At 39.3% G+C, this 20,841-nt stretch overlaps 1 protein-coding gene across 5 annotated transcripts; it reads right to left on the bottom strand.

The window, feature by feature from the left end:
- Positions 1-1,918: 1,918 nt before the first annotated feature.
- On the bottom strand, positions 1,919-20,465 carry LOC140328670 (transmembrane protein 198). Of its 5 annotated transcripts, XM_072408454.1 has the most exons (6): positions 20,026-20,465; positions 17,756-17,827; positions 9,728-9,967; positions 8,656-9,231; positions 7,090-7,238; positions 1,919-5,467 (listed from the first exon to the last, which is right to left on the bottom strand). In XM_072408454.1, the coding sequence occupies exons 3-6, from the start codon at positions 9,915-9,917 to the stop codon at positions 5,318-5,320; spliced, it is 1,065 nt and encodes a 354-aa protein (XP_072264555.1). In that variant the 5' UTR covers positions 9,918-9,967; positions 17,756-17,827; positions 20,026-20,465; the 3' UTR covers positions 1,919-5,317. The 5 variants fall into 5 exon arrangements, with proteins under 5 accessions (XP_072264555.1, XP_072264572.1, XP_072264547.1 ...); XM_072408471.1 differs by lacking the exon at positions 17,756-17,827 and having other exon boundaries at positions 20,019-20,465; XM_072408446.1 differs by lacking the exon at positions 17,756-17,827 and having other exon boundaries at positions 20,026-20,464.
- Between the last annotated feature and the right edge of the window lie 376 nt (positions 20,466-20,841).

The following is a 20,841-nucleotide window of genomic DNA, read 5'->3' on the forward strand; positions in this document are numbered from 1 at the left end:
TCTAATCTTTGCACATCTAATGGAGAAGAGAGTTTAGATGACCTAAGCTTTGCAAATAGCCTATTTTGGGGGGTCCCCCCACCCCCAAATTCTCTGGGGATAAGTTGACAAAGTGGCAGGAGGTGCAGGAAACAGGAATGCTGTGCAAATAGGGCCAGCAGTTTACACAGGGATTCATTTTGTCGAACAACATCCCCTGTATTCTATTTGCACTACCATGTAGAAAACACACAAAAAAGGTAACTGCAAAGGTTACTAATGGGTGGTCATATAGCACCACCAATATTGTAGGTTATCCAATTTCTTTAGAGGTTCCAGGTATTACAAAAATGACTGTATACAGCTGCTGCTACTACTACCTTACTAAGTCCAAATAGCCACTCACTTTACTTCATTGTTTTATTTTTTTCACAATATGTACTCTCACTTGAAATCAGATCCTCTGATCTACTCATAAGGTCTCTGGGTGAGACGATAGCCATTTGCATTTTTGGGTGGAAATCAGGATGGTCACTGCTGATGTACAAACCTGTAATTTGTCAATCAGCATCTGCCTAAACACGGTCCTTTGGTAATAATTAAGGATCTATACTACATTTTAGCTTTTGACTGGAATATACTTTTAAACAGCCAGAGTCCATGGCTACCTTCAAACTGTTCCATTTCCAAATTGTCATCAGTGTTTCCCCCTTATAAAATGGCCTCACAAATCCCAAATTATAGATACACTCACCTGTCACTGAACTTAGGTACACTTACCACCTTTATTCTTTATGGCATATACTCAACATTGTGCTAGAAACATCCCTTAGGGATTTTGATCTGTATGGACATAACATAACACAGTTGCTGCCGATTTGTTGACTGCACATCCATGATTCAAATTGTTCCACTAAATCCCAAAGGTGATCTATTGGGATGAGATATTGTGACTGTGAAGGCCAACTGAGTACAATGAACCAACTGAGAACCAGCAGTTTGGGATAATTTGAGCTTTTTGATAGAACACGTTATCCTGATGGAAGTACCAGTCAGAAGATGGGTACACTATAGTCCTAAAGGGATGAACATGGTCAGCAATATTACTAAGGTCAGCTGTGACATTTAAAAGATGCCCAGTTGGTACCAAAAGACCCAAAATGTGTCAGAAAAAATCCCCAGGCCCCATCATGCCATCCTGACCAGTCTGGACTCCACAGATACTACCATCCAAATGTTGAAGGAAAAATACTTATCAGACTAGACCTTTTTTTTTTTCCTGCCCAAATTTGGTGAGCCCATAAGACTTGTAGCCCCCAGATGCCCGTTTTCAACAGACAGGTTAGGTACCTGGTCTTGATGTTGTAGCTCATCTGCTTTAAGGCTCAAGATGTTTTGCGTTTAGAGACGCAAAATGTAACAAGTGGTTTATTATGTTACTGTTGACTTTTAATCAGCTAGAAGTATGCGGTTCAATTTTACTTTGGCATCAACTAAGAATTGTCGCCTGAAGATCTGCCACTCTCTGGATATTTTCTCTTTTTTGGACTTTTCCCTGTAAACCTTACAGATGGTTGTGCATGAAAAACCCAGCAGATTTGAATGTGCAGTCATCTATAGCAACCACCTTTCAAATTATTACAGTTTATTCTAATCAGAGAAAGTTTGCAATTAGAAGATATAGGTTACTACACTTTCCACATCATTCACCATCTACTTGCTTGTATAAAAATCAGACAACTAATTTTGGAAAGTAAGTAATTCCTCGAAACATGCTTGTAAAAGAAGTATGGAAAATGGATGCCGATTGGTTGCTGATTCTTTCTTTAGTATGTTCATGTGGCTGTGTAGTCTTAGAACATCAGTATAATATTTTCTGCTGTTTAATGCTTTATTTTAACTCTGACATGGAAACTGCAAATAACCAGAACCACAAATAAACATTGTTCTGTACATTTTATTTCACCATGGCTTTCATGAGGCATTTCTATTACTCAGGGTACACAGAGCTGTAAGGCCCCATTTAAAGAATAACAGTAATTATAATCTAACAGTTCAAAAACATAAATAGTTACAGTAAAGTGGTCCTTACAAGTGGTATGTGCCTGTGGGGAAAACATACAAAAGAGTGAGGAATCTAGACTCTTAATAAAATGATGTTAAAAACAAAGCAAAGTCAGTTCAGTATTTGCCAAGTACACACGTAAAACAAAAATGTTTGTTAAAAAAACTCTGTTTATAAAGGAATACCCAACTAAAAAACTTTACAGAATAAGGCCTCCTTATTACCTGCCATGTAGGTTGTTGAAATGGTTCAGGTATATCTTGGGAAGCAGCACCCCAAAGTGATGTCACAGATGTCAGATAAATATTGTTGCTCCAGTTTTATTAGGTCAGTTCCAACAAGAACCAATAAACCCAAAACACAATATTTATATATAAAAATAAGGAATTGATCACTAAATATTGTGTAAAATGCAGAAAAGAATTTGAATAGCTGAAATTAGGGGCCAGCCTGTCTTAACATACAACTCAGAAAGCCGATACTATAGTTGCATCTGTTCACTATGTGCATCTACCAAAAGTATGAAATAAAATTTAAAATATTTGGTTGATCTGCCCCAAGCTACTTGATTTTTTTAAGAATTGTGCTTGTAGCTCCAACATATGTAGGTAATAACCATACTGGGTATATTGGCTCTTGTCATACATGACACTAGATGGAAGCATGTGAGCTGATAAGATTTCATTCTCTGTATAAAATGTTAAAATGGATCAGTACACATTTTACAATTGTTAAAGCAAAAACTACAAATATAAGGGAATTCAAATACCTAAAGATCATAAGTGCACCCAAATATGCATGAAATTGTACATTCTTTTTTTTTCTAACATTTCTGCAGTATATTTTTTAAAATATCTGTTACTTTCATTGAAAGCCATCAGCACCATGCTTTCTCTCAGGCCACCACAGTATGTACCTAAATAAAAAGGGGGGAGTATGTCAGAACCAAAGTATACCAAGGGCCAATGTGGCAAAATATATGGCCATCCTTTTTTTTTTTTTTTTTTTTTTTACTATTTTACGATACACAGACCCAAAACAGGTATATGCATATGTGACAGCTAACTAGCCACATACACTTGTATCAAGCCAAAAGATTATGGGTGAGGAAAACAACCCCAAGCTTACACCTTTAAATCAGAAATGGCATTGTAATGATATTTGGCTGTCAAAATGATGAATTAGCTTCCAGTGACCTGTGCGTTTTAAAAGGACAATGGACATGCAACAATACAAATGGTTGTAGTTGGGGAGGTATCACTGCAGAATTCGCCCTAGGTTGTAGATACTATACCAAAAAAAAAAAAACTGATATCAGCAGCTTGAGCCAACCACTTGCTTTTTGTATTTATTGACGCCCGCCAGCAAGATTTTGAAATCTTTCCTAGATGGCAAAAGAGGAAGCGAGGAGCAAGGAATTCTTGTAACTTGGATCTTGACTCCTACAGACTATAAGAGACCCCTAAAAAAAGTATGGGGTCTAGAGATGAGACTTAACACGTTAGATAACCACTTAGCAAAGCCTGTCCTCCACTTCTCTTTTTTTCTTAAACTTGCCTGTATGAATCAAAAAGCAATAGCAGTTTTCAGTGAGCCTTTAATAGAGTCCCATAATGCATTTTTTATGCATAAAAAATCCACCGCTACACAAAGAAACCGGTGTAAAGGTTTGTGCCGAAGATGAAGCATTGTAAAGACAGTCAGATATTTGTTGGTGACCATTCAAAGTATTAAAGCAGGGGTGCCCGCACTTTTTTGGATTGCGAACTACTTTTAAAATGACCAAGTCAAAATTATGTACCAACAGTAAAAAAACTTGGCCTTAACTCCTGTGTGCGGTAGAGTTTATTTTGAAAGGCAGGGCTCTGCGATCTACTCCCATTGCCTTTGCAATCTACCGGTAGATCGCGATCCACCTGTTGGGCACCCCTGAACTAGATGTTAACCCCATCTTTTTTGTAACAGCTTTATGTTGCCAATTCAAAGCTGAATGGACATTGCAAATTGGTAAAGTGCAAGAAGTATAAATGTGATCCAAAACAGTATAATATGTCATAAATCTCTGTGATATTATAAAGCACACAATTAACTTTTTTCCCTCTAACTAAAATATACACTCATTTCATATTAGACAAAAAAAGTTTCTCTGGGGTAAACAGTCCTTCATAAAATCCATGACAACATTCAGCTAGTCTTACAAAAATATAAATTAACATTGGAGCTACCAGTCATTTGTTTTTTTTTTTGTTTTTTTGTTTTTTTTTTTTGTAGTTCTTCTGCAAAAGATAAAGAGACCCTAAATGTACCACTTAAAATTCATTTTACAGACCTAGTTAAAAAAAATTTGGATTTTACATTAGGAGGTATTTGAGAGGTACGGAAACAGAGAAGTTTATGTATGGGGCTATGAGTTTAGCAATAGAAGGTAAACCTGTCCTGTGCACGCTGAAAAAGTACTGCAGTCTTGTGGCCTGTTCACACCTATGCATTTGTCTAGTCAATGCACTTTCAATTAACAAAGCAAGTTTTCCTATGTACATGATGGCAACATGAGTCAGAACCTGTATGCTTTGTGCTGAGATGAGTTTTCATTGATATAAACAAACGCATAGGTGTGAATAATGTGCAAGCATCTAAGACTTTGCACAAAAAAAAAATATTAGTACTTTGAAACACAAGCAAATAACTCTAAATCTGTTTCCATTATGGCACCCAGATCGCGTCTTCTTTAGTCACTGTTTTACTGGACAAGCAATGTCCAATTTAGAAAATAAGAATGGTGCCGTGTTAATGGCATCACAAAACAATTTGTTAGTAATAACTTAAGACTGGTTCAAAATACAATTCGTGCATAACTTTACAATATAATGCTTTTTAAAAGGTAATCAGTACAGTTTCATTTGAGGTGTTTTCCCTTTTTACCATAACCCCTCCCCTCCAATCAATTGTGCAGTATGACATAAATGTGCATTTTTGTACTTGCCCACTAACCTGTCTGACACATGGAGTATGAAACAAAACATGGATATTTATTCGTTACAAATGATCTGAGAATTCTGCATCCACAAATTCCAGGAGTTGATTTAATTTTGAAGGCAAGACATATGGCACAGGTAAATGGATTGGTAAAATGTAATAGAAGGCAACATGTAAGGCACAAAAAACTGCCATGTCTGATGACATAGTAAGTGCAGCCATTTTCTTGGGTGAAGAATGAGATTTGGATCACAGGCGAGTTGGAAGTTCCCTCTAGGTAAAGAAGTCCAGAACACCTCAGGCTTGGATCACAGGTGAGGTAGATGTAAGAGGTACAGTAGAACCACACTCATAGTCCATGTCCACAACGGTTTGCATATTTGTGCTAAGGCTGCTCATGGATGTACCGGTACCAGACTGACGCTCTCTCAGGCTCTGCAGGTAACTCTGTAATAGAAAAGTTACAATGCAGATGTTGAAATTTTATAAAACTAAAACAGAAAATGAGTTGCCTGGTTATGGTCCCAGGGCAAAAATGTAAAAGTAATATTCATGGTTGGCCAACAGCTTTAGTCTCCCTCAGGTTAGTTATGGTTGTAATCCATACAGTTATCGTCATTTCCATTGTTAAATCGCAGAAATTATGCTTATGTGGATCAGCAACAGAAAGGAAACAGCTGTTGAATTCCTACTAACCATGCACAGAAATTAGGTCTTACAACACGTGCAGTGCCAGCACAAAAGCATTCTCAATAAGCCCTGTAATTTAATAAGCATACTGTGGCATAATTAAAGAAATCGTGAAATGGAAATCACACTGTCACAGCACTCACAATCCTAGAACACATCTCCCTGTTCTCCTACTGGTCCATTAATGTGATGGATGACTTTACTGACCAATAGAAAGGTTCAAAATATTGGAGAGGGCAGGACAAGCCTAAAATGGAAATAAACCCTTCATTTTTGCAATTTACCAAAATTATTCTCAGATTTACAAATGTATAACAAAATTGGTAAATCCTTAAACAGGTCATTATTTGTGCCAATACAATCTTCCTATGAGCCATGCTACATTCATGGTATGCCCTTAGTGAGATCTAAATAGATGCCAAGATGGTGCCATCTTCAGGTGATGGGGAAGGGGGTAATCAGAGCAAAAACCTTGGTGACAAATTTCTTTATGACAAAACTATATTAATAGAACAGTGCAGGGTTTATCAAGGATGCACACCGCGACCCATCCCTTTCATTAAAGGCAAGTTGCAGTGTGAAGCAGTTAAGCTCAATCGTCTTCTTTCTGCTGGTTGTGGCGGAAAGCTCTGTGACTGATACAGGACAAATGACCAAGCTAAACTCCAGTCAAGGAGCTCTCTTCACTGAGAACTCTGTAGTATTCTTTTTGTGTACAGAATTATTATTGAGGTATTTGTGGACACATCACACCAAAATGTGCTTGTTGGACATCTCATTGAGAGTTTAAAAAATGCCATTATTAGGGTTGGCTTCAGTCCACACCAGATATTGGTGATGTGCCTGTGGGAATTTGTATATATTAGGCCAAAACAAAATTTTAGGGGTCTGGTTAAGAAGAAGACTTGCTTTCAATTGCCATTCCAGTTTTTCCAACAGGTGCGAGTCAGGGTTTTGTGCAGGCTACTTTAATTCCTCAAAATGGTTTCTGTGTGGACCACACTAGGGGGCAAAACGCATTTAAGCGTGCATGACATGTGGATTACCCTTGCTTGCTTGGGAAAAAGCTTTGAAGTTTCACAGATATAGAAGCTTTGGCCTGCTGTAGCGTGTTTCTGCCATTTCTATATGAACCTGACTTTGTGCACAGGGACACAGCTATGCGGAAAAGAACCTTTTCTAAACGGATGGCAAAAAGGATAGAAGAGAACGGTCCTAAAAGGTCTTTGTACCGTTTAGGGCAACATATGCCCCAAATAACATGGTAGTGAATTCCCATACCTCAGGCCATTTCGTGTATTGCTAAATTGAAAATACTGATATAGATGAAGTTGATCTTTTTCTGCATTACCAAAAGAAAAAAAAAAAAAATCTCTTACTGGTGCGAGGATGTCCCCAGTATATCTTTTAATAGGGTTGGCCTTCCGCCTGCAAGACCCATCTTGAGGAGCAACATTCTGACGCTTCTTGGCCTCTTTCTGACGAATTCTTAAGAGCTGGAGGCGTTTCTGGCGTCTGCTTATGATCACTGTCAAATAAACAAGACAAAATAGAAGAGAAATAAAGGTTAGGACATTACATCTATGTGTTTGAAAACAACCTCCAGGATATGCGCAGAAAATAAAGGAAACATTCAAAAAAATTGAAAACCAATTATACAAAAAAGAGTGAATTTATTTTGCTTATGCTCAGTTTTTTCCCCTTTGCAACTAGGGAAGCCTGGTGACAGTGTAAGTTTTTTGTCAGAAGGCAATAACAACATTTAAAGTGTCTTAGAAGATACACAGGGGTACAGGCAACAATGCCACACAGGGTTATAAAAAGCAACAGCTATTTAAGGTGATACAGACCATTACATACAGAAATTGCTACAACATGCATATTTTACAAGCATGGTCAAAGATTCACCAACAATGAACAGGGACCTTTTTTAAGCATTCTCTCCTGTTCTTTGTATTGTGAGAGTAGTTACAGACAGACTGTGCGGTCCTCAGCCCAGAATAACCTAAGAGCAGGAAATCGCCATATCCTCAACCTCAGTTATTAGCCTCTAACCTTTGTTAACCCCAACACAAACTCATGAGCATCACATGGTTGGCACGGGCCCAGGCATAGACTTATATTGCTACAACACAATATATTTCCTGCTTCTTTCAGAATGAACATAACATTTTCCCTTAAAAATTTTTACACTAAGACTTGTAAGGAAGTTATATAAGTATATCTATTAAAACATGATACTACAAACAGGAGTGGAAATACAATAATGTCTAAAGTAACAACTCTATTTCAGGATGTGTGGGCAAAAAGTTTGTATAACAGATTTCTTAATGTTAAATTTACAAATCACTACATAGGAGGAACACTGTAGAAAGGTATGTAACCACATTAACTGAAAGTGCTGCAATTTCACTACCTTCCCGGCACAGAGCTGCTGCAACTCTATCCAGCACATCACTGCTTTAGTGATGACAGAGATAGACACAACACTATGAAAACTACTGAACATATTGTAAATAACAGATTATCCCTCTACAATGTCATATGTTGTGTTGGGTTTAATAAAGCAATGGAAGTAAAAGCAGAACGCTACTGTCCTAGAACTAGTGTACAATCAAGAAGTCAGCCTGACAACCATATTCCAAGGATGCTTAATCATAGATTGGAATTATGTTGGTCATACATAGAGATATAGAATGCATGAAATGAACAGTAAACACCTCAAATATATCCTGCCGTGCCAACTCCCAATTCTTGCTCAGCAAAGATGAATGGACAACTTTGCAGCCCCATCCACCATGTGCAATGTCATACAAGGACATACCAACTGTAATAAACTTATTTTTGGAGAGCAAGACTATATAGTCAGGTCTACATCAAAGGTATTAAAATAGGATTGAATGCTAGGTACACAAAATAATAATTCCTGAAAAAGCTGTACTTACCATTAGTATGTGAAAAGCCTTCTGCTGTCAGTTTCCACTGAACTACAATTCCCAGCACACTTAATACCGGCCATTTTACAAGCACCACCCAGCTGAACCAGCAGAGGGTATAGGTGGATTCTAAGCGGAGTCTGTCGTACACATAGTGCACCAGCAGCATCATCTCAACAAAATAGTCTGTACACACAGTCAGGATAGCTGCTCCAAATGTTGCAGTGGAAATCACAGTAAACAGCTTCTGCCACTGCAGAGTCAATACAGCAAACAACATGGCAGAACCCATCATTATTCCCACTGGAATCCAGGCTGTGGGAGGATGATAAACCTGCTCCAAACCCACCAGGCAGGCGATGGCTAGCAAAAGTCCAAGAAGCAGGCCGGTCATAAATAGTCCAACACTGTGCACAAGCATTGTGACTAGTCCACAAAGAAGGCCAATGCCCAGGGCAATGCCCGCACTTAGCTCCAGGCTCAGCTGTGTGTCCAGGATTCTCTCTTTATAACAAAGCAAAAAGATGACTGCTGATCCAGCCAGCAGTCCTGATAAAAACATTATCGCTTTGAAGCACCGATAACCTGTAAAGAGAAAAAAAAAGCAAGCTAGAGAAAACCAGTTAATCCATACAGATTATTATTCTGTGGTTTAGTAAAAAGGTTTTGGAATGGTTGTCTCCAAGCAGCAGGGTGGTGTATAGAGTAGCAGCTACTAAATCAGATGACATTGGGACATATAAACACAAACTACAAGTCAATGGCCTAGGATTTCTTCATATAGTCATATCAAGAAACTAATGAAAAGCAAGAGTCAAAACACACCTGTCCTAGGAATACGTGAGCACTCCAAAAAATCAGGGACTCCCACAAAAAAAATAAAAAAATAAAAAAAAACAGACTGGTAGTATAGTGAGCAAGTTGCAACTAAAATCATACACAATATCTGCCACAGAATACTAGAAAATCATTCATGATCTGTTTACTGTGAATGACAAAAATAATGCATTATCTAGGAATTAAAGTCAGTCAAGTCAACTCCCTGCACAATAAATAAAAATATGAAGTGTTTTTTACCTACCAAAAAAGGTATATACAAGGCCAAAGAGGCAGCACAAGGAACACACCACTGTGGGAACCACATTATAATGGCGAACACTTTCCAGAATACATAGATCTTCTATTGGGTCTTCTTGCCCGGTGTCTACATTTTGGATGTTGAAGTGCTGAAAACCGCTCGGTATAACAGATGATGACAAATCGAACGCCATAGCTCAATGAAGGCCAGGGGTTTAGGTAAAAGAATCCATTAATGATTTGCCTAAATGTGAGAGAGAAAAAAAAACAAATGGTAAAATATCTCTGTTGTGATTGGCTAGAACAAAGCAAAACTAAAAACATCCTTTATATCTGATGTACAATGCCGACATATGTCCCTGTTAGCAGTGTTTTCATACATGCATTTAATTTTTAGACCTGAATATGATGATAAAAATTCCTGTTATATTCATCTTTTAAAAGGAGCAGCTTTCACTGAAATGAACACCTAATGATCCTTCAATGAAGTCCCATTATCAGGTGACAGCCAGCTGTCCTCCTGCATGAAGTTATCCTAGGGGCCAATAGTGAGGACCAGTGGCTGTGCTGAAACATATTGCTCAAACATGGCCCATTGTTGTCATGATCAGGAAGCTTATCCTGAGAAATAATTTGCAGCCAATGCTGGAGCAAAAGCATGTAGACAGAAAGTACAAGATTACTTTTGTTAAAAATTGGTATTTGGCCAAAATAAAAAATGTCATCCACCTACACACACACTCCAATTATCCCAAAGCAATGCTTAAATAGGATTCATGGTATTATGGATGGTCATTGGGTAACCAGAAACAGAGACTTGTCACCTAATCAAATAATTCTGACAAATGTAAAGTGCATCTTCTGAGAACTGTTGTAGAAGAGAACATTATAGTTGCCCCTGTGTATAGGCAGATTGTGCAGTCATTGCCAAGATACACAACATGGCGTATACAGATAAATAAATCTTTCTGTACAAGAACAGTATATAACAGTCAAATATACACAATTACCATGTAATTCTGTCATGACTAGTACAATAAATAGAAAGAAAACACTAAATAGTGAATGGATTTTGGAAAAAATGGAATACCAGACCTGAATAAGGTATGTCCAGAAAGAAGTTATTCTGGAACAATTGGTAAGGAGTGGCACGGTGTGAAATTGGAGATGATACACAATCATATCTTACATTCTATCCATAGAACAGCACCAGTAGTAAGTGCATTCAGCACTTTTAGTAATAGGACATTTAAAAAGCAAAAGGACATATACACACCCTGGCGGCACTCGGAGGTCCCTGTCGCTCCCAGACATGAAACAGGAGAATAAGGTAACAGCTGGGAATCCCAACCATTCCAGTGTGTGGGAATGTGTATGTGTGTATTAGTGAGCCCTTCCCAGCACAACATCTGGTGCACAACACAGGACCATTGGGCTTCCCCTCAGCATGAAATGTGAGATCCAGCAACAGCCCTGAAACACAATCCATGCCCTGGAGAGAGCAGAACTTTGAGATCCAAGGCAAGCATATGTGAAATTCTACAATCACGTCTTTTTGAGAAGCAAAAAGGCATATTAAGCTTCCAGAACAGCAAAAAGAAAAAAAGATGAAAGTTATGGCATATTGTATTTTTGTAGCTATATAAACTGCATGTGACAAGGCAGAAGTTCATGTATTTTCTCTCATCAAACAAATTCATGTGACCTTCACATATTTACATGGCTGCTCTCACTTTTTTATGTTAACTAGAGAAGATAAGATTAGCCATTGTGGACAAATAGGGTTACCCTGGTTGTTTCTCAGCCTATGGAATTTACAGAGTACACGGCTTTCAATGAGGTGTCGAACTGGCTAGATTTGTATCATGTAGTCATATGCACATACACAAATAGGATTGCCCTGTAACAGGAGCGGAGCATTGGAGAGTGAAGAAGAGCAGCTGCAGAATGAGGGAAATATGGGGCTTTTAACATCCCCACAACAAAATGAACATTTAAACCTTACAAAATGAGGGGGCAGAGGGAAATGACATGGAAGTTAGACAAGTCAGAGTTCAGCTTTAGGATAAATACTGCTCTTATAATAAATAAGTTTACTTATTAATATATTAATGTATTGGTCAATGAGGAAATCTTCCACTAACAAAGAAATAAAAAAACAATGCAGCAAGCACTTTTGTGGAAGTTAAATGGTTAAGAAGGGGGGAAAAAAAATGAGAAGGTCTGATTATACAGAGAGTGGAAAAAGTGACAAGTCTATTAGGCTCTGCATGGAAACTATCTTTTCTTGTCCAAAACCTCTACTGCTGGATGTGCAAACAAAAGCTACAAATGAGCAAAATGTGGAAACAGCTGTGTACTTCTTTGACTCTAAACTGCCTTGAAACACATCCAGGCGCTCTTTCCACCACATATAAATGGGGACAACATATCATTGCATATGAAGCTCCTAGGTATGATTTCAGGGAGAATTTCACTTAGTGGGAGGTTCAGGTTCATAATAAAATCTTCCTCATTTCTGCCCCCTCCATCTCAAAGCTCATGTAATATCATAATGGTAATCCATCTAAAGGAAAAGCTTTTTATCCAGGTTTTTCAGATTGTAGGAAGGGTTGAAACCCCTGTTAGGTTTTCATTTGCTGACTGTACCAATTATTATTATTATTATTATTATTATTATTATTATTAATAAACAGGAATTATATAGCGCCAACATATTACGCAGCGCTGTACATTAATGTTGTAGAGATTCACCCTCGATATTTGCCCTGGTAACCATTGTCACTAGGACCCAAAGCAAGGAAAACTAGTCACCAAATGGTATTTTTATAAGAAAATATGCAGTCTTGGTTTGGCCCTAGTGTGATGTTTCCAATGCAGCCCCCATGGTTACACTGTAGGCACCAACCTACAAATAAATTCTGGCTGTTACCCTAAAGTTGAGAGATACAACCATACTGGACTTTCTGAAGTTACTAGTTGCCTGAATTAAACTATCTTCAAGTCACTGACCTGAACCAAGCTATATGTGCAAATGTAATGAAACAAATGACAAAGAAAAATAAAAAACCAACAACCCATTACAAGAGAATTAGGAAAAAATTAAAAAACACAAAATTTGCAAATCTCACCTTCAGATGTCTGCCATTGTTCTCCTAATCTGCCACAAACTTTCCGGTTAATGGCCTGAAACATTCAATCCAATATTTTTGAGCCCAAGCTATTACTGACCCATTATTAGAGACACAACGTCCCTTTTATTTGTGACCAGAAGGTGTCCCTGCTGTAATTTTTTGTCCTTACCTAGACAAAAATAAAATATTGGATATCCCTGTTTATCACAGTGAAAGAGTAAATGTTCCCAGGGGGAACAATATAATTCTGACATGTTTCTATTATGCCTAACTTACAGTGGGGCAATCCTTGCACCAGAAGGGGTAAATGCCTGTTTTTTCCTATGAGAACTGAAAATTGCGAGACTTCACTCAGCAAGCATTGCCAACTTCAATCAACCAATCATTTGCCATTAGGAATCCTGTTTTTTTTTTCCACTCGCATGAAAATTGAGTATTGTAAGCGAACTCAGGTTCACCCTATGCATTATATTTCACTCTGCAAACAGCCTCTTCTCATTTAGTAAAAGTGACCTCACTGTTACTTGGAAACATCTGCAGATACATGAAACCCATTTATACTGCTGACATATTCCCAGCTGCAAAGCCTACAGAAAGTCTCCACCAGGAGCCATATAATACTTCAACTTATCAGACCTGGGTGGGAACCAAATAAATCTCCCCTGCTAGCAAGCCAGACGAAGCATATGGTTCACTGACTTGGTTCACTGGCGTTACTGAGGAGAATATGATAAACAAGACATGGTGCCCGAGACTGGCATTTGAATGTGTGAGAGAAGATTGGGATGTTTATTCATACTTTTGTCATGCTCACCACTTGGCAATCCATAAAAAGAGTGGCAATTGTGTGTCCCTCAGTCATCATTAATTCTTTTCTATGGGACCATGCAGAACCCCAACCCTTTACTCCAGCCCGCCTACAAGTGCTCAGCTTTGACCTGCTTACCCCAGCTGAATGTCAGAACAGTGCAGCCAAAGCCAGCAGATCCATTAGCTATTCAATAGCAAGACTCCTAATAGGGACGACGGTTAACTGTCTCACATCCACACAAGTACACTCCGGGGGACGATTGTGCACATTGAGGCCGATTCAATCAATGGGATAAAAAGAGTTAAAACAGATGGTTCCAGCAGCAGCACACAGTCTGGTTGGATTTAAACGACCTGCATTTTTCAAAACTTTTACTGGCCACTGGATGCATCCCTTTTCGTCTAACGTCTTTGACACAATCTGTTGGTTTTGTGCACACTATATGACCCTGTTTGCTTTCCTGTACCGGGTGCTGCAATGTTCCAAGCCACCGCACACTACTATTTACACTGACATGTTAATCAGCCATCACAAGGCCTGCAAACTTCACATAAAGTCAACAAGGGCCATTGGTGAACAAGAAGGCCAGAAAAAAGTGAATAATAATTTTAATAATAATAATAATTATTAGTATATAAGAAATGAGCTGTTTCCCTAATTTTACTGCTTTAATTCAAATGTTAATTTTTTATTCCTTATTCTGTCCTGTGTGTCTGGCAACTAGACCATCAAAAGCACTTTGTTATATCTGATCATTTCAAAAATCAATTTGATGACCCAGAAACTTTTTGATCCAACACCTTCCTCTGCTGATCAATATCAGTTACACTGTTTTCTGAAGACTACAGAACCATGTCACTTTATGTTATGGACAATACGAGATTGGTTCCTTGGGTCCCATCTTGTTTTTGTTGTGTTAGGGAGTGTCCTCATCCTACAACAGGAGACCCTCCGAGTATGAATAAATAAGGACAAAAAGCTTGAAATGGAAAACTAATGTAATCACCACATCCAGTGACTGGTCCCTCACAATATATTACCCTGCTATTGTGTGTTACTTTCCCCACCTCCTAGATTGTAAGCTCTTCGGGGCAGGGTCTTCTCCTCCTGTGTCATTGTCTGTATTCGTCTGTCATTTGCAACCCCTATTTAATGTACAGCGCTGCGTATATATGTTGGCGCTATATCCTGTTTATTAATAATATTACATTTTTAGGTTTGGGTTTAGTTACACTGTAAGTGGTGCTGTCAGTTAGGGTGACATATTGATCATGGAAACCAGAATACTTCCATAATTAGGTTGATGACCCATTGGTAATGGTCAAGGCAACTAAAAGACTACTCCGACTTCTTTTTAATAAAAGATTATAGGGGCACATATATGTAGAAATTCATAGAAGGAACAGTAGTAGATTAATAGGATTAATTTACATAGCAAGTAGGGACAGCAAGTTTTTTGGACAACAGGAAAGCATGATGAAGGCTAACTTAGCACTAATCGAGTGAGAGGGTTTAACTGTAAATGAAAATTGTCAGGAGCTGCACAGGGGTCATGACTGAAAAGTATGACAGCAATGCAGAGTCACAGCCACAACTGTCCGCTCTCCAGGCTGGAATGGGTATATATAGAAAGAGTAATGTGAACATTGAAGCATGCCAAACCTCTTCACCAGCTGCTTCCATTCCCACGCTAACGTGGGGAACAGAGGATGCCAAAACCAAGCCTGGCATCAGCTTTTCATTCCATGGCCAGCAAATTACCAGTGTGATATGGGAAGAGAACATTTGTGCCAGGTGGAACAAAGTCCGGTGTCAAACAGCCATCACACTGAATCATTACAAGCAGAAGACTAATCCAACACTGCTATTCGGCCCTCCCCTCAGGCATGTTGTCTTGGTGTCACCTTTGACTCGGCCCTCTCATTTACCCCCCATATTCAGAACATTTCCAGGTCCTGTCACTTTCACCTACGCAACATCTCCAAAATCCGCCCCTACCTGTCCCCTGAGACCACCAAACTCCTTGTACATGCTCTTATCATTTCTCGTCTGGACTACTGTAACCTCCTCCTCTCTGGTATTCCACTAACCCGACTCTCTCCTCTACAATCTATCATGAATCCTGCAGCCAGACTCATCCATCCTTCCCTCCGCTCCTCTTCCGCTACATCTCTTTGTAGTTCTCTCCATTGGCTTCCATTTCACCTTAGAATCAAATTCAAGCTCCTGTGCTTTGCCTACCTTCAAATGCCTACACAGTTCTTGTCCCTCCTACCTTTCTGACCTGGTAAAAAAAAAATACTCCCCAAGCCACTCTCTCCGCTCCTTCAATGACCTACTAATGACTTCCTCACTCTTAACCTCATAACACGCACGGTTACAAGACTTCTCTAGAGCTGCCCCAGCTCTCTGGAATGGTCTTCCTCGTCCTATTCGGCTTGCTCCTACTTTCTGCTCATTTAAAAGAGCGCTCAAAACCCATTTTTTCAAACTTGCCTACCCATTTTCTTCTGTCTTTTGAAACCATCACTACTTACCACCACTACATATCTCCCATCCTATTGTGTGTAAATTCCCCCACCTACTAGATTGCAAGCTCTTCGGGGCAGAGTCCTCTCCTCCTATATTACTGTCTGTATTAGTCTGTCATTTGCAATCCCTATTTAATGTACAGCGCTGCGTAATATGTTGGCGCTATATAAATCCTGTTTATTATTAATAATAATAATAATAATAATTATAATAATAATAATAATGACTACCTACAACATGAGATTCCCATCGTATGTCAATGCATTGCTGCTGAGTAAAGCCTACCAAGTATAAATGGCCAGAAACAAAGGCTTACTCATTTTAAAAAGGCCAGAAGGGTCATAAAGGTCAGTAACCCCGGCTTTCAATTTAATGGGACTTTCAACAGGCCATTCTTTGTAATGCCGATGGAAATAATCCCACTTTGTCCTAGAACACCCAGACCTGTGATATTTTTCATCCATAAATCTTACTAAAAATACATCACCAAATGTAACTGCTGAAAAAAAATAGAGAATAACTAATACAAAACAAAGATGTCAGACCATGGAAAAAGTTTGGATTTCAAACAAAAAGTGAATGTCTTGGTAAAGTAAGATGGTTTTTAAAAAAAATAAAGGGGGCTTCTACTAATGATCTTTCTGAAAACAATAACTGTCACTGATCTGTAACAAATATGCAGATTGGGAGTTCCTACGTCATTTCCTACTTGCTTTTCTTTCATGTCAGTGACCTAGGTAGCAGGAGTATAAAGAAGTATTGGGGAATAGGTGACCTACATTTAATAACCCATCCCCTCCACATATTTATACTTAACAAGATCCCAGTATTTCCTGGCAGCTGTAGGTTATTCTTAATGTTTATACCCAGCCATGCCTGTAAACTAAAGGCCCACTGACTTCTATGGATTTAGTACAAATGTGTGGAGGAGAAGTTGGGTTACCTTAAAGGATGACAGAACCTGACAACGCATGTTTAAACATTAAACTTAACCTTAGATGTAGTGGCAACAGATAAATGTGCAAGTACAAAAAATACTCATTTCATTTGTGTTTTTTATATTGTAGAAAAATGAAGTCACAGATGTGACCATTTTTTTTCACATTAAGCAGTACATTAATTTAACACACTACGATCCAGGCTGTGTACATCGGCATAGATGTGTGCTTATTAAATATGCAGCTTCTGCCTTACTGATCATCCTATCTACAAGTCTATAGGTTAACATTTTCTGCTATATTGCCACAAATAACTAATAAAGCCACGGGTATACACAATTCATGCAATCATTACGCCAAGCCTAATCAGTAAGGACAACATAAAAGTCAAAATAATGTGCTTTGGAAATGCTTATGAAACAGCGAGGACAGGTCCGCTTCAACAAACCATGTAAATGTTTACAAGATTCAGTCTCACCAAATAGGACTGACGTACAAAATCAAACATATTGACAGAAACACAAAGAAGAAGCAAACACATACACTTGAACAGGAGATTACATTTACGCTGGGTAACCAAGCTTTCACCAACCCACAAAGATTAACGCTGAACTGACCTTCCCTGCTATTATTTGCACATGTTCATGTTGTGGGAGATCCGAAAACACGTCTGGACATCATCCCCGAGGCTAGGAGTAGAATGGATACATTCAATCCTTATACACAAGGCTTTCTCACTAAACTAAGCAGTAGGCATACATTAACCAAAATGATATGGTGGGGCAAAATAATATTACTAATAATGTAATACCCGTATACATATCATATGTGAAGCCTGCAGTCTAGGATTGTAATATGATTGTAAGTGTAATTTTTATTACATTTGTCATTCCTTAAGCTGGTCATACAGAGGAATAAAAGTTGTCAATCCATTGAAGATAAAAACTAAAAATCACAAAGCAATAAAACTAAAAAATGGAAAAAATTGACTGCAATGAGATGGGATCCAAGCTGACCCAATCAAATACCGGTAGTAAATTCAGATTTCTACAAAATAGCCAGACTTTTAGTGAACTATATTTATGCCATCAATTTATTGACCGGGGTCTAATTTACAATTGACTTGCTTGAAAGGTTTGCAATTCCTGGTGGACAGCAAAGCAAACAATTACAGGAAAATTGTTACATTTATAGCTTTGTACGGGTTTTTGAATACAGCGCAAATGGACCATGATAACCAAATGATTTCTGAATTCAAAGAAGGCAATGGTATGCACTGAAAGTTTAAGTCAGGTTCATAAAGAGTGATCATCTGGTGATCTGATCCCCCGATTTAGTGGGTGTCTGGAGGGAAGCTTTATACAAATATTTCAGTTCTGTGTGGTCCTTGACATACTGAATATTTATGTTGGTCAGGGACTTCAGTGGTAACATACCGCTACCAGAGTTCCACCAACCTGCAGCAATCATTACAAAGCCCAACGCTGGCATCACAATGCCCAGACTGATTTCCATAATGCAGATTAGGGATTTAGCTGTAGAAGAATGACCGCTTTGTACGCCTTGTGGGTTGTTGTGGAGACACAAATCACTATGAAAGAAGCCAACTACTCCAACCTCGTAGAGGACACCGGTGAAAGAATTCACCCAAATAAGCCCAACCAAAGTTGTGAATTTTGAGAACTATACCAAAGAAAGCAAACTATCCAACATGAGCAACATAGCTTGGACAAGGCTGTCCATCAGATTGTAGAATGATTATGTCTCATTGTACCAACAAAGCCCCAGAGAAAGCCAGGTCGTTAGTAGAGAGAATGTCATGACAGATCAGAAGATTGCCAACACCAAGAATGGATCATACCCAAAATCAACATATATATTCTCTCTCCTCCAGATCAGGTCATCTCTAATATTTCACACAATGCAAAGTGTACCAAACTTCACTACATCCGGTGTCATTTGTAAAACAAATACATGCAAACTAATGAAACCACCACGTCATTGTGCTTTCCAGAAAACAAACCAGCAGAAGTGTTTTCAGTATAATTTCCCTTCCCCAGATCTCCTCTCACCATTCTGGACTCTATAATAAAAGAAAGGAATCAGAGGAGGTGAGAATCTACAGCTCTGGTTTGCCAAAACATTGGCCAGTCTTATAAATGATCATTTCACATAAAATCGTGCCACACAATTCAATATGGATTCAGAGACAGAATATACTGGAGAATTATTTCCAGAGTTGTTTCAGGCTTCCCAACATAATATCAGTATGAGAAGTTTAATCCTGGTAATCTCTGGGTCCAATGTAACCGGTTCTTTGGTCATCTGAACACTGCTCTGATCATTCCTGGAACAAGTACATGTCTAGTGTCGTATGTTCTGTGTCCTGGTCATCCCTGGGTCCTATACATGTTTTGTGTAATATGTTCTAGAACATGGACAATGTCTTACATGTAGTATGATCTCCATCCCCGTGTCATTCTTGGGTCCTGTACATGGTCCATGTGGCATGTTCTATGTCATGGCCATCCCTGTGTCCCATGTCGCATGTTCTCTGTCATGGCCATCCCTGTGTCCCATGTGGCATGTTCTATGTCATGGCCATCCCTGTGTCCCATGTGGCATGTTCTATGTCATGGCCATCCCTGTGTCCCGTGTAGAATGTTCTGTGTCATGGCCATCCCTATGTGTAGCTATACTGGGTGCTGTGCAGTGTATGCCATGGCACCTACCAGCAGGGGGAATGAAACTGCCACCCTGGGTGAATGCTGTCATCACAATAATGACAATAATATTAGGTATGACAGGCCGGACATAACACAGGTCTCACACACCCCAGGATGGGGGTCAGAGCTGCTCGGTCACACACAGGGGCCCCACCTCTTACCGGGTCCCCGAAGGATGATGGCCCCGCCAGCCTCTCACTTGTCACTTCCTCTGCCAGTCAGGGGTCCGATAGGAGAGGGGGGAGAGCTGCCACTGCTGCGGGAAGTTTTTAATGCCCGGAGCCCTTCATAGGATGCAATGAGCCCAATGAACATCAGAACGGCAGGAGACAAATCCTGGACCAGCCGCTCCTCAACACCCCCCGCCCATATGGCGCCTCCATATACAGCGCCCCGTACAACTCAGCCACAGAACACATTCAAACTCCCCGACAACCCATTCTCCTCAGAACAGCTGAAAGGTGACGTCACCGCTCTAGACGGTACCATGTCTGCCATACTGGGGGGGCAACATGCATCGCAACTTCGAAAAACACCTGCTGCTGAAGACAACTATAACTATAAGGGGAATTATGATAAATGCATCTGTTTGTTTTTAATGACAAAAGCAGACTTTGGTGTAAGTGCAGCAATATGAGAAACTGTTAAACAATAAAGCGACCCCCCTGAATGGAGAAGTGGACTGGTCTGGAGTTGATTGTAGTCAGTGGGAGTATGAGGGGTCCCAGGACAGGCTACTGATACACAGCTTATCATACACATACACAGCACACCATACATTATACACAGCACACACTACACAGCACACCGTACACATACACAGTTTATCATACATCATACACAGCACACCATACCCTTACACAGCATATCATACACGGCACTCCATGCACATACACAGCACACCATACACATACACAGCATATCATACATCATACACAGCATGTCATACACATCATACCATACACAGCACATCATAC

This window comes from Pyxicephalus adspersus, chromosome 1, assembly GCF_032062135.1.
Source record: "Pyxicephalus adspersus chromosome 1, UCB_Pads_2.0, whole genome shotgun sequence".
NCBI lineage: Eukaryota > Metazoa > Chordata > Amphibia > Anura > Pyxicephalidae > Pyxicephalus > Pyxicephalus adspersus.